The sequence below is a fragment of the Haematobia irritans genome, chromosome 3, assembly GCF_050003625.1.
Source record: "Haematobia irritans isolate KBUSLIRL chromosome 3, ASM5000362v1, whole genome shotgun sequence".
NCBI classification, from domain to species: domain Eukaryota; kingdom Metazoa; phylum Arthropoda; class Insecta; order Diptera; family Muscidae; genus Haematobia; species Haematobia irritans.
Window position 1 is genome coordinate 45706900 of NC_134399.1, and position 22123 is coordinate 45729022.

The window sequence follows — 22123 nt, forward strand, 5'->3', positions numbered from 1 at the left end:
TGTCTGTTGGGACAACACACCTCCAATACCGTACGGGCTAGCATCGGTATACAAAATAAATTTTTCGCTCGGTATGGGATACGCCAGAACAGGCGATGGATTGACTCTTCCTGTTCCTTGTTCCACTGGAACTTCAGACCTTTTTGGATAAATTTATGAAGGCTAGCGGCGATGCGAAGTTTGGTAAAAATAGCCTGTAGTAGGTGCAAAAACCTAGGAAGTTGCACAATTCATGGCACATATCAGCACAACTAACATTTGGCAATTGTAACTGCATGGTAATATGTTGGATCAATTTTGTATTGGTTGTCGTAATTTCATACTAATTGTTTGGTTTGTTGGTGCAACCGCCCTCAATGTTCTTTATTATTACCCTAACCAAATTCCAATATTAAATGAAAGGGCAGAATATAGTCAGATTTTATTATATATATATATATATATATATATATATATATATATATATATATATATATATATATATATATATATATATATATATATATATATATATATATATATATATATATATATATATATTGGTGACAAAAGTATGTATGTATGTCGGGCTTCCATAGCGACGGTGGGATCCTCTATTATTGGATCAGAGTAGGGTCGTCTGGGCAGGTCACGGGTCACTAAGGCCTTTAGCCGGTAAACGAGCCGACTACCATAAGTCCGGTACCGCAACCGAATACTTGCAAACCTGTACCCATGTCTTTCGGTGGTTGGAACGCCAAGTCTCGTGATTGTGGAGGCTGCAACTCTTGTTGACGTAGCTGCCTGACACAGCAACACCCTGACACTGGCCCAGTCCTCGGAGTTTTCACCTGCCATGTACACACTGAGGATCGGTGGTACGGCAATTCCACTGGAGGGGGTGTGTAGCGACCAAAGGTTTCCCTCAGCTGAGGAGCCCCATGCAGCATTGTATGGTGGCGCAAGTTACACTCCCTACACGCCGTGAGGACTGGACAGTCTGGAGCGAGGTGACTGCGTGCCAGGCAGTTGCGACAATAGCTACGACGCTCCACCGTCTCGTATCTCTGGAACGGGGTCTGCTGGCGGAAGCGGTGACAATTCCTGATGGGGTGGTCATCTTGGCAAAGTCCACACGCAAATTGCCAATTAGAAGGGCGGTAGCGTGGGTCGTTGCTACGGCGGTTATGACGGGCAGGTCTGCTGGGTCCAGGTGGGGATGGGTCTCTTTGTGGGAGTACTCCTGACATATCTACAACGAAAGTGATGTGAGTACCGTGATTTTCATGAATTTACGATATGCTAGTCAGTCCGAAAATAACTTTACGATTTTCGTGATAGGTCGACTTAGCAACCCAGTCGAAGTTTTAACATCTACCACCCGGACATTTTTATCAATCCCTTCATAAGTTTTGACAACTCTTCCAAGCCTCCATTCATTTGGAGCTAAACGATTGTCTTTTACAATCACTAAATCATCTACGACAAGATTTTGTTGCGGGTATTTCCATTTGTATCGACGATGTAATTCATTCAAATATTCAGATTTCCACCTTTGATAAAAGTTTTGTGAAATAATCTTCAATCGTTTCCACCTGTTTGATAATGTTATATCATCCTCAGAAATATCGGGTTCTGCAGGGGCTAATAGTGGTGAGCCCACCAGAAAATGACCAGGGGTCAAGGGCTCTAAACTAGAAGGGTCATCGCTAGCAGGATTAATAGGTCTTGAATTAAGACAAGCCTCTATGCGAGCTAAAATAGTGGATAATTCTTCAAAGATTAAGTTCATTTTAGGCATAGTTTTTCGAAGGTGGGTCTTGAAGGATTTAACTCCAGCCTCCCCCAAACCTCCCATGTGGGGAGCACCAGGAGGAATAAACTTCCATTCTAAGTTCTGATGTACGTGTCATTGCACTGTAGTGTCTTGTATTGATTTCATAAATGCGATCCTATCCTTTTTTATAAGTTCGGCGGCGCCTACAAAATTTTTACCATTGTCCGAAAATATTTTCTCCGGACACCCTCGTCTGCCTATAAAACGATCCAAGGCGATCCTATCCTTTTTTATAAGTTCGGCGGCGCCTACAAAATTTTTACCATTGTCCGAAAATATTTTCTCCGGACACCCACGTCTGCCTATAAAACGATCCAAGGCGGCTATGAAGGATTGGGTCGACAAATCACTAGTAGCTTCTAAGTGTATTTCTCGAGTTGCAAAACAAACAAATATGCAGACATATCCTTTGGTAATGAGACAGGCGCGAGCTGTAATACTTTTTATGCCAAAGGGTCCCGCGAAATCTACCACTGTATTTCGAAAGGGTCTAGATAACATAGTGCGCTCTGGAGGAAGAGATGCCATAATTTGTGTCTGGGTCTTATACTGATGGAGAGCACAAGTTCGACAGTTATGGATAACTTTTTTAACTGATTGCTTTAAACGAAATATCCAAAATTCGGAACGAATTACGCGAATCGTTAATTGATTGCCGCCGTGCATTGTTACTTTATGAACGAATTCGACAAATAAAAGTGCAAACCGAGAATCATATGGAATTAAAATTGGATGACGTTCATTATATGTAAGAGCAGGTGATTGAACTAACCGACCGTTTATCTAAGCAAACCTTTCGCGTCAATGAAAGGGTTAAAAGGTAACAGTTGGCTACTAGGTGCGAGTCGTTTCTTTTGGGTCAACGCTGCATACTCTTCAGTAAAATAATGTTTTTGTGTAACGACTATAAGACGAGTTTTTATATCCAAAAGTTCTGAACCTGTAATTTCTATAATTATATAAAATAATTAAAGGAACAACAACCCGTTTTACTATTATGAAAATTTTCATACATTAAAATTCAACTTTCTTTAAGCAAAAGTACTTTATTATAAAAACTTATGATGAGAGTTCTTAATACAATGTTTTTGTGAATAAAAACTATGACCACGTGGAACAAGAAAGTAGTTTATTTTAACTCGCTATTTGGACATTTTGACTTTTCCTTGTTTTTTATTCATCGTTAGTATATTCACATATCTTGCTGAAAAAAATGGAAAAAAATATAATTTTTAATCTCTTTAAATTAGCTTGTAACTTACCATATTTGGGGGCATTTTATTAAATGGTGTAAGGAATTCAAGTTTTCTTAGATAAACGTACCTCATAAAGTTTGTACCTGAAACAATTAGAGAAATAATGAATTAAGTAATATATTAACTCATAAAACTGTGTTGTTATCGATGTGAAGGACATAATACAATAAATATTCTTGTCAAAAGAAAGCCAAAGTTTTAATATAAAACTTACCAATTCTCTATTAAATTGTACGCTGAGGTTAAAAAGTTATCGAAATTCATTTGGGGATACTCTGAAATTAAATATTTATTTTTTACATTAAATAGAAAACATTAAATTGGTTTCCAAAAAATCTAATTAAAGAAATAATATGCATAAAAAACTAAATATTCTGGTTAAAAGAATTTTAAAGAAAGCTTACCAATTCATAAAAATGTTTCCAAATTGTTATTCTGAAATTAAATATTTGTTTTTTACAATAAAAATATTAAATTTGTTTCCAAAAATATTTGATTATTGTAATACTAAAATAAGGTATTAAAAACATGTAATTTTGATAATATTCTGGTGAAAAGAAAGCCAAATTTTAAAAGAAAACTTACCACTTCTCTATTAAATTATACGCTGAGGAGGAATATAAAAATATGCCCGAATCCATCTTGGGATTGCTCTGAAATTAAATATTTTTTTTTTTTACAACAAAGAAAAACATTAAACTAGTTTCAAAAAAAAAAAATAATAATAATAATTAGCAAATAATGATAGAAATAAAAAATATCCTTTTTAAAAGAAAACCACATTTTAAAAAGAATACTTACCAACTTATGATTAAACTATATGCTGAGGTGTAACAAAAATTTTCCAAAAATATTTGATTAAAGTAATACTAAAATAAGGTATTAAAACCTGTAATTTTTGACAATAAAAGTGTCATTAAAACGTAAATATTCCAGTGAGAAGAAAGCCAATTATTAAAAGAAAACTTACCACTTCTCTATTAAATTATACGCTGAGGAGAAATATAAAAATTTGCCCGAATCCATCTGGGGTTGCTCTTAACTTAGATATTTTTTTACAACAAAGAAAAACATGAAACTGGTTAAAAAAAATAATAATAATTAGCAAATAATAATATACATAAAGAATATTATTTTTTAAAAGAAAACCACATTCAAAAAGAACTCTTACCTATTTATCATGAAACTATACGCGTAGGTGTAACAAACAATTTTCCAAATTCATCTGGAGTTACTCTTAAATTGAATATTTATTTTTTACATTGAATAATAAAAATTAAATTAGATAAAACAATTTCAATATACTTTCCATTTCAACATTTTTTCCTAAATATTGAACATTCTTAATAACTTTTTTCTAAGCTAGCGATCATCACTTCGCCATCGTACATCTCATCGCTACAATATTAATAACTTTCATTTCAAAGTTTTAATAAACAAACACCAATATATGTCTAAAAAAAACAAAATATTCCATACCTTTATATTCTCTTGTTACATACTTGCTAAAAAGATGCAACAGCCCACGCCAACGCCAACTATATAACTGAAGCATGCCAAACAAAACCAAGCAAAACCAAAACATTCCTACAACAACAAAAACACATGTGCCTTCATTGAAAATAACACCTCATCCAGACAAATAAACCATTCGCCAATAATAAACGCACACACAAACCACTGAAAGAACAAAAAAAACCCCACGCTCAGATATACACAACGTCCCCATCACTCGCTACCATTTCTCATTACTGCATTGCATGCTCTCACTCTCAAAAAACAATTCAAGTAACATCATCTTTACATTAAACATATTCCACTTTGACGAGAAAGATCTCTGTACTATGCATTAGTTCATCGCATCTGTCCACAATTTACTCTAAAAACAATACTCTTAAATGCATATCAGTATAAGAACGATGAAACGTTTAACTTAAAATTAGCAAAAACTTCATGAAATGATATCTACCCATTTTTGACGAAAATGTCTATAAATTTAATTACATGTGAACTAAAAATATTTCATTGGGAAATTTTTTACCAACAATTATTAACCATAGGAATTGTCAGTAAGAAATTGCTATCCACTTTCAAGTTCATTTTTCGTAAAAAAAATATTTTCTCATACAAAAAAATCTTATGGTAAATTGCACTTATTATTTAGAAAATATTTTACATTTCACAAGTAGTTTTATAGCATGATAAACGAATTTTTAACTACCAGTTAAGAAATTTTTTAAGGAAATTTCCATCGTATTTTGTAGGCCATGAACTAAACGATTGCTACTTAGAATTTGTAAAATTTCCTTTCGAGTAGTTAATTTTCGTTGAAGATACGAAAAATGAACTAAAATTCTGGAAAATTCTTGTAATAAATTATTGTAAAAATCTTCTTAAATTTACGAGACACTTTTTTTTCTGTGAATACGTATATAATTCAGTTTGACAAAGTAGACATAAAATGTTGACAAAATTTTCTACAGAAATAAAATTTTCACAAAATTGTCTATAGAAATAAAAATTTTGACAAAATTTTCTACAGAAATAAAATTATCACAAAATTTTCTATGGAAAGAAAATGTTGACAAAAATTTCTACAGCAATAAAATTTTAACAAAATTTTCTATAGAAATAAACTTTTGACAAAATTTTCTATAGAAATAAAATCTTGGTAAATTATTTTTTGGCTCGAGTGACAACCATGATTATGAACCGAATAAAATTTGAACAAAATTTTCTATAGAAATAAAATTTTTGGTAGATTATTTTTGACTAGAGCCAAAAACCATGATTATGAACCGATATGGACCAATTTGTTTGTGATTGTGTGATTGGACCAATTTTGGTATGGTCCTTAGCGACCATATACTAACACCACGTTCCTAATTTGAACCGGATCGGATGAATTTTGCTCCTTCAAGAGGCTCCGGAGGTCAAATATGGAGAACGTTTTATATGGGGCCTATATATAATTATGGACCGTTATGGACCAATTCTGGCACGGTTGTTAAAGATCATATACTAACACCATGTTCCAAATTACAACCGGATTGGATGAAATTTGCTTCTGTTGGAGACTTCGCAAGCCAAATCTGGGGATCGGTTTATATAGGGCCATATATAATTATGAACCGATGTGGACCAATTTTTGCATGGTTGTTAGAGACCATATACCAATATCATGTACCAAATTTCAGGCGGATCGGATGAAATTTGCTTCTCTTTGAGGCTCCGCAACCCAAATCTGGGGATCGGTTTATATGGGCGCTATATATAATTATGGACCGATGTGGACCAATGTTTGCTCGGTTGTCAGAGACCATATACCAATACCATGTACCAAATTTCAGCCGGATCGGATGCAATATGCTTCTCTTTGAGGCTTCGCAAGCCAAATCTGGAGATCGGTTTATATGGGGTCTATATATAATTATGGACCGATGTGGACCAATTTTTGCATGGTTGTTAGAGACCATATACCAACATCATGTACCAAATTTCAGCCGGATCGGATGAAATTTGCTTCTCTTTTAGGCTCCGCAAGCCAAATCTGGGGATCGGTTTATATGGGGGCTATATATAATTATGGACCGATGTGGACCAATTTTTGCATGATTGTTAGAGACCATGTACCAAATTTCAGCCGTATCGGATGAAATATGCTTTTCTTAGAGGCTCCACAAGCCAAATCTGGGGATCGGTTTATATGGGGGCTATATATAATTAAGGACCGATATGGACCAATTTTTGCATGGTTGTTAGAGACCATATACCAACATCATGTACCAAATTTCAGCTGGATCGGATGAAATTTTCTTCCCTTTGTGGCTCCGCAAGCCAAATCTGGGGATAGGTTTATATGGGGGCTATATATAATTATGGACCGATGTGGACCAGTTTTTGCATGGTTGTTAGAGACCATATACCAACACCATGTACCAAATTTCAGCCGGATCGGATGAAATTTGCTTCTCTTTTAGGCTCCGCAAGCCAAATCTGGGGATCGGTTTATATGGGGGCTATATACAATTATGGACCGATGTGGACCAATTGCATGGTTGTTAGAGACCATATACCAACACCATGTACCAAATTTCAGACGGATCGGATGAAATATGCTTCTGTTAGAGGCTCCACAAGCCAAATCTGAGGGTCCCTTTATATGGGGGCTATACGTAAAAGTGGACCGATATGGCCCATTTTCAATACCATCCGACCTACATCGATAACAACTACTTGTGCCAAGTTTCAAGTCGATAGCTTATTTCGTTCGGAAGTTAGCGTGATTTCAACAGACGGACGGACGGACGGACGGACGGACGGACGGACATGCTTAGATCGACTCAGAATTTCACCACGACCCAGAATATATATACTTTATGGGGTCTTAGAGCAATATTTCGATGTGTTACAAACGGAATGACAAAGTTAATATACCCCCATCCTATGATGGAGGGTATAATTATCTACTGGTGACTATAACAGCACGTAGTCCAGTGGATAGTGTGTTGGCTTACAAACTGTGTGGTCCTCGGTTCGATTCTCCGTGCAGGCGAAAGGTAAAATTTAAAAAACTTATAAAAGTGAATAATTTCTTCGACATTATTTGTATTACAGAAAAAGGTGCCAAGAACTAAAATATTTCGTGGAAGTGAAAATTACGAGTATGTTAGGCAATGAGCACAATCGTCTTTGGGAAAAATTCTTCCATGCATAAAATAATTTTTGGCTCAAAATGCTTCCAAACATATAATGTGTTCACATAAAACAAACATATTAATGTTTCGGAAGTATCCAATAATATATATGCTTCCTGAAAAGTATGTTTATGAGGGTGCACTTATTACAGAAAATTTCGTCGTTTAAAGGAAAAAATTGGAGTTCAAAATTTCTTTAGTACCATACGAAGTTCATGATGGCCGCATTATTGGTAAAATTTACAAATTTTAAGAAATTCTGAACTATTTTGTGGTAGACACGAATTTAGTTAATCTTTATGCTTCATTTGTGTATAATTTTTCCTCTGTTATAGTTAATTTAACTAACGTACGCAAAAAATGATCAAAGCCGTGGAAACATTCTTAAAACGTAATTATGCCACACCCTCAAAAAATAGCTTCTCTAACATATGTTCCAAACATATTTTGCAGGAAGCACATATATTACTGGATACTGGCGACACATTAATAAGTTTGTTTTATGTGAACATATTAAATGTTTGGATGTCGCAAATTTGGATGTCGCAAAAACTTTCACTTGTTTAGCTTCAAGGTTTGTATCACAATTAAGTTGATGTTTAGGCCAATGATCTCTTGGCAATTTTAGCCACGATGGGCCAGTCCACCACAAATGATGTGTCTTCAATTCATCTGGAGAGCAGCCACGACTGGCTTCATCTGCTGGATTAGATTCGGAGTCCACATGACTCCAATTTTCACTACCTACATTTTCTAAAATTTCGGAAACCCTGTTTCCTACAAACGCGCTCCAAGAACAAGACGGGTTTTGAAGCCAAGCCAAAACTATCATAGAGTCAGTCCAGAAATGGATCCAGAAATTTGCAGATTTTGAATTATAGTGTTAGCTAATTTTGACAACATTACTGCCCCACATAACTCTAATCTAGGTAGAGAAATTTTCTTGATTGGGGCCACGCGGGTCTTGGCTGCTAACAGAAAAGTTTCTACACGGTCTCCATCTTCGACTCGAACGTAAAGTGTCGCAGCGTAAGCGCTTTCTGAAGCATCACAAAACCCATGAACTTCTATGGTACTTGATGGTGAATAATGAATCCATCTTGGTACGGATATTGTGTCAATCACCGAATTATTTTTCGCAAAGTTTTTCCAATTCATATTGGTAACAGGTTTCAAAGTGTCGTCCCACCCAATTCTATCTAACCAGACTTGTTGCATTATTAGTTTTGCAACGACAATAATTGGGGCTAACCATCCGCAAGGGTCAAAGAATTTTGCGATTGTCGACAAAACTTCACGCTTCGTACAAAGTTCTGTTTCTTCAACATTAGGCGCTTTAAAAGTGAAATTATCTGCTGCTACATTCCACCGAATGCCTAGGGTCATCGTTGAAGATCCAACCAATTGACAGGCAACAAAAAATCGGGATGTAGGCCATTTAAAAGACGAGGGTAATTAGAGGTCCATTTCATCAACTCGAAACCAGCAGAATCTAAAGCGGATGTTAATTGTTTTCTAGCGGCGATAGCATCTTCAACAGTATGCCCACCCGCTAAAACATCGTCGACATATAAATTTTCTCTAATTATTTTTGAACCCAAAGGGTGTGAATCTTGAACGTCTTCCGCTAATTGAAGCAGCGTTCTAATCGCTAAAAATGGGGCGCAATTTATGCCAAAGGTTACGCTTAACAATTCAAAATCCTCAACTGGGTCGTTTTCAGATAATCGAAAAAGTATTCTTTGAAATGAAGTTTGCTTTGGGTCTACCAGTATTTGACGATACATTTTCGTTACATCGGCGTTGAAAACATATTTGAAAAAACGCCATTTTAAAATTTGTAAAACTAAGTCCTGTTGTAAAATAGGACCGGTATGTAAAATATCGTTTAGACTTTTCTTATTTGAAGTGGGACTCGAAGCATTAAATACCACCCTAAGTTTGGTGGTTACTCTATCTGGTTTAATGACTGCGTGGTGTGGTAAATAGTAATGAGGGGTCTTATGTATGTTTTGTGGATCAATTTTTCTCATTTGTCCTAACTCGTGATATTCCCTAATGGTAGCGTCGTATTGAGCCTTTACATCAGGGGACTTGGAAAGTTTTTTCTCCATACGATAAAATTGTGCGAGAGCAATATTTCTCGATGCACCGATTTCTGAACAACTTTTAAATGGAAGGGTCACAATATATCTTCCAGTATCATTACGTTTTGTCGTAGATTTGTAATTAGTTTCACAATATATATCTTCAGCTGACCTCAAAATTCTTTTTGGGGTCTCTTCCACCTCCCAAAAACGTGTTATAATTTTCTCTAAAGAGGATGCATTATAAAGAGTAATTTGTTTTGAAGTTTCTATATTTTGTTGAATGGGTCCACCAACGATTCATCCAAATACGGTATTTTGAGCTATAATTGATCCAAATGTTTTCATTGGAATATCAACGTTATAAATTAGCGGTCCTATATCTAAACCGATTAGCATATCAACGGGTCGACTTTCATAAAATCGAGGATCCGCCAAACTTAGATGCTTAAAATCTTCAAATTGAGAACGATTAAGGTTGTGGGTTGGTAAATTAGAAGGAAGGGTCTTCAACACGGGTGCCCAAACTTCTAACTCAAAACTAGGATCGATACGTGAACAAAGTTGAAAAATGCAAGCCTTTGTCGATGTTTCGGCTACGGTGTCACTCAAGCCTGTGGCGTGAACTAAATTCCTCAATGTAGGAAGTTGCAATTTGTTTTTCATTTTTTCCGAAATAAATCCAGGGTCAATTATTGCTCTGGCATCATATCTTTGTCCCTTTGATTTTATCTGTACAATGGCGGTAAACAACAGTGTTTCTCTAGGTTGTGGAGCGGGTCTGCCTTCTTGCAGCGTAAGAGTCGTTATACTAGGCGTTTCAATATTCGATGTGGACTGTATACTAGGTAAATTTGTTGATTGTTGAACAAGGTTGGAACGAGCGGCAGCACTTGTACTAGGTTGTGCTCCACCTCGATCCAGATTAACTAAGTTGAGAGCTCCAGTACTTGTACCAGGTTGTACTGTGTCTCGGTTATGATGAACAAGGGTATTGAGAACGGCAGCACATGTACCGTCTCTTGTTTTTGTAGGGTCGCGGGCCTCATTACCCTTATGTAACAAGTTATGGTGTCTTTGATTACATTCCCTACAACTAAAACGACTTTTACATTCCCGGACTCCATGATTCTCAAATAAACAATTATAACAACGATTCGACTGTTTTACTATTTGAATTGTTTCATTAATAGATTTTTCCAAAAATTTGGGACAATTTCGCAGCATATGGTTTGTCCGACAAATTGGACAAACACTCTCGTTATGCCTGCGACTAGGATTACTATTTCTTGAATTGTTATCGGCTTTCGAATTACTACTGAGTCTTGAACCGGAATTATTTATTTTCTGATTTACATTAGTGTGAAAACTATTTACGCGACTCCCCCTTCTATCAAAATCAGATCTAGATTGATTATATTTCGAATTTTGAGTTTTAATATTTCCCACCGATTCCAAAGTTTTAAATTTATGTGACAAATATTCATCTAATACGTGCCAACTTGGTAGGGTCGAACAATCCTCTAAACTATTCTCAATTTCCTCCAAAAAAGTGCGAGGCAATTTTGTTGAAACAACGTATACTAAAATTGGGTCCCATTCTCCCGTGTCTACTTGTAAAGTTTCCAAAGTTTGTGTACAAGTACTAATTGTGCGCTGTAATTTTTGTATTGTTGAAGCGTTTTCAACTGAAACAGAGGGCAAATTAAAAAGAATCTTAAGCTGTTCGTTAACTTGCATTCGTTTATTTTCGTACCTACTTTCTAAATTTCTCCAAGCTATATCGAAACCCTCATTAGTTAGGGGTACATTTGTAATGATTTCCCGCGCTTCTCCCGAAGTTTTTTGGGTCAAATGGAATAACTTCTCGACTTTACTCAATCGTGGGTTATTGATGTAGATTGCAGAGAATAAATCTCTGAATGTTGGCCATTCACTATATCCGCCCTTAAAAATGTCTGTGTCACATGGTGGCAATCGCAAATTTGGGGTCGAATTTGGGTCTACTGCCATGTTTTGTGTCATCGATTCCCAAGCTAATTTTTCCTGACTTTCCCGTTCCTGACGCGCTAAGATTTGTGTGCTAATTATACTTATAAACGTCCATACCGTTTTTATAATGACCGCGAAGCTTATCTTTATCCATCGGAGTCTCTCCCTCATCTGGAGTCCTATCCCGACAATTTATGTAAGCCCGCCTAACTTGATCCCATAACGTATTCAACTTCACTCGAGCTGCCTCTAACGCATGAGGATCCTCGGTTGCCGCCTTAACAGAACAAACGCTTTCAACGTCAACTAGATCATTTAAGCAATTAACAAATTTTTCTTTTAAAATTTTATCCATGATGTACTTTAATACTTTTTTGCACCGGTCAAAAAACTAAAATAAATCAAATTTCACGAAAGAAAAATTTAGTTTCACTCAAGGAAATCCGAATTTTCTACAGGAAACTATATTAAATGTAAATATCTTCGCGAACGATAAAATTTGTGGGGTCGGAAATGAATTTGTGGGTTCTAAATCACGAAAAAATTACAAAAAAATCAAATCTAACAAAAAAAAGAGTTAGGGTCAGTAGACGAAATTGGGCCAATGTTACGTAAAAAAATTTATAAAAATCCCCCAAGACTGGATATTCAAAAAACTTTTACAAAATTTCCAAAAAGGCGAGAAATCAAACAATTTACAAAAGAAAAATGTTTCCCCAAAACCAAAATTCAAACAAATTAATTAAAATTTCCTAAAAAAATGGGAAAACAAACAAACAATTTTTTTTAAAAAGCACGATGTTCAATTAAAATCAGCGATAAATCGCATAAAACGATAAATACAGATCAAGTGTCAAAAAAAAATGTGTCAACAAAATCACACAAAAAAGAAAGAAAATTATCTTGGTGCCCAAAAATCAAATATATATGTATATTAAGAGAAGAAATTTGTAATTTTCCTTACCTTTTTATGGGTCATTGGGTCTTGAAAATTACAAAGATATAACCAAAGACTACAAATATGGGTCACCAAGATTTATAAATACAAAAAATAAATACAAGTTGAAAAAATCAAAACTACAAATTTGGGTCGATTAATTTTCGTTTCAGCTTTTCAATGAGTCGATTTAAATTTTTTCTTCAGCGCCAATAATTCCAATTTTCCAAAACGAACAAAATTTATTTTCTCGAAAAAAAAAAATCGTAAAATTTCCCAATCAATATTTTTACAATTTCAAAAATTCTTTTAAATTTTTTTTCTCAAAAAAATATTTAATTTCAAACCAAAAACCCGAATTTAAATTCGAAAAATTATTCAATATCCAAAAAATTTTAACAAAAATTTCTCTATGTGTAAATTTTTACCGGTCAAAATTTTATTCCAAAAATGATTTGATTTAATGAAAAATTTCAACAAAATTTAAATTCCCGAAAACAAAACAAAAAACTTTTTGTGTAAATTTTTGATCAAATTTTTATTATATTTTTGTAAGTGTCATGAAAAAAAATTGTGTCATACGGTCGAGTCGTTTAGCATATCGTGTTTCAAAAAATAAAAAAACTTGAAAAAAAACTGTACTCACTTTGAAGGTTTGTAATAGGTGTGTGTGTGTCCAAATTTTTTGTGTGATCCGTTACCTTTGTGGCGTCGATTTTTGATGTTGTGTGGCTTAGGAGTCGGGTTTTGTTGTTTTTTGTCGCCCTTCACTGGAAACTGTTCTGTTTTTTGTTATTGGACAATTTGTAGTTTATAAAAACCGTTGTTACGGGTTTTGTCCAATTTTTCACAAATTTTTTAATGTTTGAAAGTTTTTATTTTTGTTTTTTGCACGACCGAACCGATTGTTGTGTTGGGTAAAATGTTTAAACAAATGGGTTAATTTGGGGTTTGGATCACTCACGGGCAATTTTTCAATCAATTTTGCATTTTAAACAAGTTTTCAAAATTTTCACGAAAAGCAATTAATTTTTTAAATTTCCAAAATTTTTTCGAACTTTTTGTACTTTTCACGTGAAAACAAGATTTTTTATTGCCAAATTGATTGAAAAATTATTAAAAAACACACACAAACAATGGCTCACAAATTTTCAATTTTTCCAAAAAAAAAACAGTATTTTTTCAAAATCCACTAATTTTTTCAAAAAATAATTGTCCAATGTTCACTTTTTATTTTCCACAATTTAAAGTTTTTCAATCATGCCAATGCAACAACCCTTTATTTTACTTACTGTAGTGCCACTTACCCTTTGCTTGTGTGTCCCATATGTATGTATATACGCTTGTATATGCATACACTGTTAGAAAAATATGTTTTTAATATGTTCCGATATAAACAAAATGTGTTTCGGGCACAATTTTTAAACACAATATATTTAAGTGCAAACATGTAATGTTCCTAAACTAACACAAAATGTTTGGGATACATATGTTAATATGTTAGAATATATTATGTTTGGGGCATGAATGTTTCATAAAAATAATATGTGTGAATGTAAACATATATAAATTTACAAATTTCGAGTAAACATATATATGTTGTGATACTTTATTCAAAGAGCGCCAGAGAGAGAGAGAGTTAGTATAGAGAAATAAATAGAGATGGAAACCGGGATGGTTGAATAAAAAGATATCAACATAACACAGCGATAGAATGAAATGAGAGCAATTTCTGTGAAACCGCTTGTATGTTGGTTCGGAAAACTGTTTCATGATAAGGCCATAAATTTTATATGCTTAAGTCTAATTACTATTTAATTTGAATATTAGAATGAGTATTCAGAATAAAGAGAATATACATTCGGAACCAAGAGAATAGACATTTGAAAGAAAAAAACAGCATATTTGTATTACAGAAAAAGATGCGAAGAACTCAAAAATTTCGTGGTAGTGAAAATTATGTGAGGGAATGAGCACAATCTTCTTTGGGGAATTCTTCCAAACATATACTATTTTTGGACTCAAAATGCTTCCAAACATATAATACGCTCAGATAAAACAAACATATTAATGTTTCTGCAGTATCCAATAATATATGTGTTTCCTGCAAAATATGTTTGGAACATATGTTAGAGAAGCGATTTTTTTTGAGGGTGTATGAATATTTTTCGTTGTTCACTGCTTGTTGTTCGATCGATGGATCACTGGCTGGCTGGTATACTACTGTTGTTGTTGTTTTGATTTTTCTATTTCTTCTTTTGGTACTGTTGGTTTTCGTTTGTTGCAAGGGCACAGGCACTTTGAATGTTTTTCAATATTGTCTTTTGTAAAGGGTTTTTTGCATTGATATTATTATTTGACACTGATATTACACTGGGTTGTTTAGAATATTTTATTTTTTAATATAAGTTAATGTTTGTTTAATTTTTTTTTCTTTTTAAACAGAACTAATTATTGGGTCACTGGGGTTTTTATACACTTGGAAAAAAAATCACATACACCGAGAAAAAATTGTACACTTTAAAAAAAAATTTTTTTGTTTTTAATTATTTAAAAAACACAAATCCGGTTCGCAATGGACCAAATCCGGTTCGCAATGGAATAAACTAATGAAAGCTGAAAAGGAAAATTTTGCCTTTCGAAATAATAACGTTTAGAGAAATTAGGGTTTAAATTCAAATTCAAACAAATTTATTTTCAATTATTTTAAATGTAACTTCAATTTTAATTCATTATTTATTACTAGATTTAAGTTTTAAATTAACTTTAAGTTTTACTATTAGTTTTAGAAATTATTTACAAAGTAGAATAGATTTAAGTTAGCTTTAAGTAAATGGTGTAAATAAGGGTGAGTTTTCAATTTCAAATGTAATGTGCAATATAGATTTAAGTACAAATTCAATTTACAATTTACATGGAGGTATTTGTGCAATATAGTTTAAGTGAAAATGTTCAGTGCAATTAGATGAAACTTGAGTGCAATATAGAATTAAGTTAAACATTCAAATAGTTTACGATGGGTGTATTGTGATTTTGTTCTTTATGTTGATGACGTTTATTTATGCGGCCGGCACTTTTATGTTTTATGTTTCGATGGGTTGAGGAGTCGATGGGTTTTTTTGTATGTGTCACTGATTGTTCACTGTGTTTACCTGTAAATTTCTATGTTCTTTTAATTGTTCAATTTAGTGTTTTTATTTTAACTTGGATGTTTAATAATATTTCAAACAATGTTCAATAACAAATTTTCACTACACTTGACTTTCGCAGGGGCAGACGAGTTCGCACTTGTTAATTTATTCACGGTCAATTCAAGACTAGTTCGTTGCCCTATTGAGTGATGCTTAGCAGCATAAACAAAGCTTAGCGACAAAGCTACAAGCATCGATCAAAGGTCAAACTTTCCAGGTAAACAAATAGAAAAGCAAAAGGACACAACGATTAAAAATTATTTGTGCCGCTACGCACAGTGTTTCAAAACGGGTTCAAAGAAACTTTGAACAAGGACTATTAAAAAGTAAATTTAGTGACGCTGTTCCCCGTTTTGCAAAGTTTTTAGCGTCATACCATCTAAATTCTCAATGTTTATATTACTATTTACTTGTTGCAACAACTACCTTACATGCGTCCCATGATTGGACTAAAATTTGCTGATTCCCATGCTGTAGGTCACAATATGCTGGTAACCACCAACAACATAACATAACCCTCAATAACATAAAACTAAATTGATCGGCATTGGTTATTGATAGTTATATTGAATAGTTATGGGAATTCCTATTTGATTTTGTGAACTTTTTTACAGTTGTATTGGATATATAATGGGAGAAATCATTAAATCATTGTTCTTGTAACAAAAAATAGGTTACTGTTATTGTAATGATCGAATTGCAACCTACCATTTCTCTGTGTGTATACATGTTGGTTGAAGTGATTGTTTTGCAACATCAATTGTAGTGCCTCCTTTTGTTTACGTTTTGTGTTGTGTTTACTATCCCGATGCTCAGTACAAAAGAAACGATTGTAAAATGTAATTCACCAAATAAAGCTTTTATTTTATTAACATTTGTGTTTAAATTGCATGTTATATACATTATTGTTACGGATGTGATATTTCTCGATTTAAGTGTATTTAAATTAATTTCCGTTAATTTAAAATTTCAAAAGTGTAACGATAAAATTACGTCATCATTTGTTAGAATCATCTAGTACTTTCCTAAACATCATTCTCAATCGCTCATTGTAAACTATTTTGTTATCTTCATTTATTGTTATTGTTGTAGTAATATGAGCATAACCATCTGCAGATAAATTACGAGATACTTGATAGGCAAAACTATGAGCGACAGAAGCGACCAGATTGATTGTTCTAGATAGTTGTACATGCATAAGCCGATAAATATGTGCCATATTGCCAGATAAAGATGTGCAATATCTGCTTATCGATTCACGTAGATGGTTGTAGTCCAGACTAACCAGAATTTTCTAAATCGTCATATCTCGGTATATAAACCCCTGGCGGAGGAAGCTGTCAAGTCAGTCGTAAGCTAAAATTCATACAGTACACATCGTAGAGAAAATAAGTGATTCTTACCAGTTAATCAAATAAATTGTAGATTGTCGTTATTGAAAAGAATTGTTTTTATTATCGGGTTATTAACCCTTTCGACCCTAAAGTTGCCTGTGGGCAACTTTTTGTGTTTTGAGACTCGCTGTCAGCTTTGTTTTTGTTCATAAAACTGTAACGGTATCGAAAGCTACAAGTGTTTTCTTCAAGTCGAATGAAAAATCAGCTAAATTGGTTGTCAATTAGCAAAAAAATTTCATTAATACACACGTGCCTCAAGAAAAAAATATTTGGGAATTTAAAAAGAGGTTTTTATACATGTGACTTTTTTTCAAAAATTTCAACTAAAATTTTGAAAGTTTTTATTAAATCTGTTGTAGTACATGTCGAATAAAATATTTCTGGAAGTCAAATCTTAGAATTGCAAAAACACAACAGATGAGAAATTTTTAAAATTGAAAAGTTATCTGTGGGCAACTTTGGGCAATTGTGATAGTAAAATTACATATTTTTGAACATAAGACCTAGAGAAAAAGGTTTGAAAAACAATGATTTTGAAAAAATTTTGAACTTCATTTGGGATGTCCCAGTGACGAGAAATGCGGCGATGATGTGGAAAACATATCTGCAGTGCAGTGAGGAATTTGGAAGGAATCGTAAAAAGGGAGGAATCCACTTCTTGGCAACATACTAGGGGATTAGCACGAATATTGACGCTTTATAATACTTTGGTTTTTTACACCGCCAGTTAAATTGAAAACAAACAAAAAAAAAACGAAAAAAAAACAAAACATTTTCGTGAGTCACGCGAAGCCGTGAATGAAATTTAAACGAAATCTCGTGAATGAAATTTAAACGAAATCTCGTGAATGTGCGTGAACGGGATTAAAAAAAAATGTGTGGCGCGTGAGCGTGAGTAAAAATCAAATTGTGTTCGTGATTGTGAGTGAGTAAACTTTCTCCGAAATCGCGCTCCCTATAAAAATTTACTTTCACGATGCAAACCACGCTCACGACCCAACTCACGCTCAAGATAAAATTCACGTTAACGATGAAATTCATATTCACGATAAAATTCACACTCATGGTAAAACAGACACAAAAAGTCACAATCACGAACAAATTCCCGTCAAGCTCACCGATTTTAATCACCTTTACTTATTTAATCACGCTTAAGATTTCAATAGCGTGAGTCACGAGAAATTTCGTTAATTACCAGAATTTTATTGAGCCACGAAAATTGTCGTGTTCCGAAAATATTCGTGACTCACGAAATTTGTCGTGAATTACGAAAATTGTCGTGAATCGTGCGAAAGCGTGAGACGTAAACATTGTTCATGTGTGAGCGTGCGCGAGTATGACGTTTCATTTCGTGGCGTGCGTGAGTATAAATATTTCTTCGTGAACGTGTTTGAGCGTGATTGAAATTCCACTCACGCGCGCATCTAAGTATATATGTATTTACTGTAAAATAACAAAAAACTTAACAAAAATCCAATAAAACGTAATACGTCTATCATTACAATACAAACTATTTTGTAGTCACAATTACCCAAAGTTGCCCACAGGCAACATTCTCTACCGCCTAAACGAATGGGCGTGGCGACCCGAAATTTTGGCTAGACGCTTCTTAAATGACTTCAACATGATTAAAAGTAAAAAAAAATTAGCGATACCTATAAAAATTCGGGGTCGAAAGGGTTAAACACGCCTCAAAAAAATAACGAAAAAAATCTACAATGAAGTTTAATGAGCTTCGAGTGGAACACTTAAAAAAGGAATTGAGCAAACTGGAGCAGCTGACCACAGGAAACAAAGCTCAGCTGCAAAAGCGTCTACTGGAAGAGTTCGAACGGCGCAAAATGGATATCGAGACACATGAGTTTGGTTATAAGGAAGATATTGACGAATCAATGCTCGCCAACACCCGTACTGTAGAAACTCAATCTGTGGCTTCGAGTGTTGTGTTCTAGAAGAATGGAGAAGAATTCTAGAAAAATTATGGAAGAGAATTCTATAAAACTTGAAGAAAATTCTCTAAAAATAGAAGCGAATTCTAGAAAAATGCTGGAAGAGAATTCTAGAAAACTGGAAGAAACTTCTCTAAAAATAGAATCGAATTCTATAAAAATGCTGGAAGAGAACTCTAGAAAACTGGAAGAAAATTCTCTAAATATAGAAGAGAATTCTAGAAAAATGGAGAAAAATTCGACGAAAATTCTTGAATTCTCACTGAAAAACTTCAAGAAATTTCTGAAAGCATGGAGAAACGTGTGGACGATATAGAAGGTCAAATTATAAAATTGGATAAGAAAGTTCTTTCCGTGGATGAGAAAATTGTGGTTCACGACGAGAAACTTCTACACCTGGAGAAAATAATGGCTGACCTGGAAATTAAAGGAGGCAAATAAATCCCGGATCAAATGCTATAACTGTAACAAGCTGGAAAATATAGCTCGAGAATGTAAAGCACGACGTAAACGATCAAGATCCACTTCAACATCTCCATCAAACAATAGCCATCAAGCCATAACCACAATCAAGTGAGTCGAATTCCCACACATGATGGACCCACAATCTCCATAGCAATAGTTCAACAGAAAAATAACAATTTGACTATTGTGGGTGGTATTAATGGCGATAAGGGTACTTTGACGTTGGATACTGGTGCATCGAAATCTATCATTAGATCTGATTTAGTGAAAGGGAAAGTTACACCACTGATTGGAGTCAGACTACGTACGGCTACAGGGGAACCAGCAATGGTATATGGAAAGGTTCCTGTAAAGTTAACCAATGCAAACAAATCCGTTAATTATGAGTTCATTGTGGCCGAAATAGTGGACGAAGTTATAATTGGAGCGGATTTTATGATTGCTTTTGGTCTCAACCTGGATATGAAGCGTTGTGTAATGACCTGGTGCGATATCGAAATACAGGTAAACGTGGTCTATAGTGAGAATACACCTGTCAGATGTTTGACAAAGAGCCAGCCAGGGTCAATACCTCCAAATGCCGAAGCAATTATATGGGTTTCTATGAATGGAGATTGTGAAGTCGGCAATTTGTGGGTTGTTGAACCAGCAGAAAACAAATGCCCTGGTAACAACAAATTAAGAGGGAGGCAATAGTCAATATGAAAAGCAACTCCTCAAAGGCACTTGGAACGGCAAGAAAATATCTAGAAGGGTATGTCAAGGCTTGGACCCATCATCTATCGCACGCTGAGAGAAATAAGGCCAAGCAATTGTTATGGAAAAGTGTCTCAGGTTCTGCCATTGAAAAGAAAAATCAAGGAAGAACATCTGCGGCGAAGCATGAAATAAATACCATAGAGGAAAGACCCATAAAACAGGCACCACGAAGTGTTCCTCTAGCAAAATGAGATGAGGTTCAAAAACTTGTAAAGGAAATGGGGGAAAGTGGTGTAATCGAGCCATCATCAAGTCCTTGTGCTCACCAGTTGTACTAGTAAAAAAGAATAATGGAACCACCCGATTTTGCGACGACTACAGAAAGTTAAATAATGTCACCAAGAAAGACAGTTATCCACTTCCACGCATTGATGACACGTTGGACACACTGAAACAAAATGGTTTTCCATACTTGACTTGCAGACTGGCTATGGGTAAGTAAAGATCACCGAGAAAGACAGAGAAAAGACAGCTTTTGGCGTTAATGGCGGTCTATGACCGTTAAATTTAATGCCATTCGGGATCTGGAATGCTCCGGCTACGTTCGAGCGATTGATGGAGCGGGTACTAAAGGGGTTGATTGGCATACCTAGACGATATCATAGTTATGGGCAAGACATTTGACGAGCACTTTAAGAACTTGAAGGATGTTATCCAGCAACTGTCAGCCGCTGGTCTACGACTTAACGCTAAGAAGTGCTCGCTTTTCCAGCGGGAAGTTAAGTACTTGAGTCATCATGTGACAGCAGAGGGCATATCCACCGATAAAGACAAAATCGAGACTGTAAGAGATTGGCCACGTTCACGGAATCTCCACGAGTTGCGCAGCTTCCTTGGTTTATGCACATACTGCAGGCGATTCGTACCAAACTTCGCGAGCATCACCGCAAGCCTCCATAAATTAACGCCAAAAGGTACGAAGTTCCAGTGGAAACAGATGCTAGTGTTTACGGTATTGGAAGTGTGCTATCTTAACAGATTGATGGTAAAGAAAAGGTCATCGGATATTTTAGCCGAACGTTGTCCAAGTCCGAAAAGAACTATTGCGTAACGAGAAGAGAGTTGCTTGCTGTCATAGAAATCGTAAAGCATTACCACAAATACTTGTATACTTATTTTGCAGTTGTACTATTGCTACGGAGATTGTGGGGCCATCATCTGTGGGAGACAGCTCTTGTCCCGCTGAACTAGCTCGATTTAGTTTAAAGGTTACTCACTTGACTGTGGTGTCACCTTTTTATGGCTATTGTTTGATGGAGATGGGGATGTGGATCTTGTTCTTTTGCTTTTTTGAAAATTTCTTCCTTGGTCAGAGTGAATCTCGGACGGCACCCCGTAGCGACATATCCAGTTTCTATTAACAACATCCACAATCGTCTTTGCCACTTGGTTTGGAATTGCATAAACCTCCGACCACGTGCTGAAATAATCCACGACCACCAGGACATATCGGTTTGCAAAATCACTTACTGGGAAAGGGCCTGCCACGTCCATTGCTATTCTTTCAAATGGTGCTTCTGGTCTATATTCTTGCATATGACCTCGACTTTTTCGTGTTGGGCCTTTCGCCTTCATAC

General features: G+C 34.9%; 4 protein-coding genes across 4 annotated transcripts; all 4 read right to left on the reverse strand.

Moving 5' to 3' along the window:
• Positions 1-1285: 1285 nt before the first annotated feature.
• Positions 1286-1837, reverse strand: LOC142230886 (uncharacterized). The gene has a single exon (XM_075301506.1). It carries the CDS (start codon positions 1835-1837, stop codon positions 1286-1288), a length of 552 nt encoding a protein of 183 aa, XP_075157621.1.
• Positions 1838-1888: 51 nt separating this feature from the next.
• Positions 1889-8601, reverse strand: LOC142230887 (uncharacterized). The gene is made up of 3 exons (XM_075301507.1): positions 8355-8601; positions 2610-2756; positions 1889-2487 (listed from the first exon to the last, which is right to left on the reverse strand). The coding sequence occupies exons 1-3, from the start codon at positions 8599-8601 to the stop codon at positions 1889-1891; spliced, it is 993 nt and encodes a 330-aa protein (XP_075157622.1).
• Positions 8598-9155, reverse strand: LOC142230888 (uncharacterized). The gene has a single exon (XM_075301508.1). It carries the CDS (start codon positions 9153-9155, stop codon positions 8598-8600), a length of 558 nt encoding a protein of 185 aa, XP_075157623.1.
• Positions 9152-9883, reverse strand: LOC142230889 (uncharacterized). The gene has a single exon (XM_075301509.1). The coding sequence runs from the start codon at positions 9881-9883 to the stop codon at positions 9152-9154; it is 732 nt and encodes a 243-aa protein (XP_075157624.1).
• Between the last annotated feature and the right edge of the window lie 12240 nt (positions 9884-22123).

What these genes read in the sequence shown, in the direction of transcription:
- LOC142230886 (XM_075301506.1), bottom strand. Translation starts at nt 1,837, where the DNA reads ATGGGAGGTTTGGGGGAGGCTGGAGTTAAATCCTTCAAGACCCACCTT.
- LOC142230887 (XM_075301507.1), bottom strand. Translation starts at nt 8,601, where the DNA reads ATGATAGTTTTGGCTTGGCTTCAAAACCCGTCTTGTTCTTGGAGCGCG. An exon ending in GCCTAAACATCAACTTAATT is followed by an intron (nt 2,757 to 8,354) that starts GTGATACAAACC and finishes TAGAAATTACAG; the next exon opens with GTTCAGAACTTTTGGATATA. An exon ending in CCCTTTCATTGACGCGAAAG is followed by an intron (nt 2,488 to 2,609) that starts GTTTGCTTAGAT and finishes TCGTTCATAAAG; the next exon opens with TAACAATGCACGGCGGCAAT.
- LOC142230888 (XM_075301508.1), bottom strand. Translation starts at nt 9,155, where the DNA reads ATGACCCTAGGCATTCGGTGGAATGTAGCAGCAGATAATTTCACTTTT.
- LOC142230889 (XM_075301509.1), bottom strand. Translation starts at nt 9,883, where the DNA reads ATGGAGAAAAAACTTTCCAAGTCCCCTGATGTAAAGGCTCAATACGAC.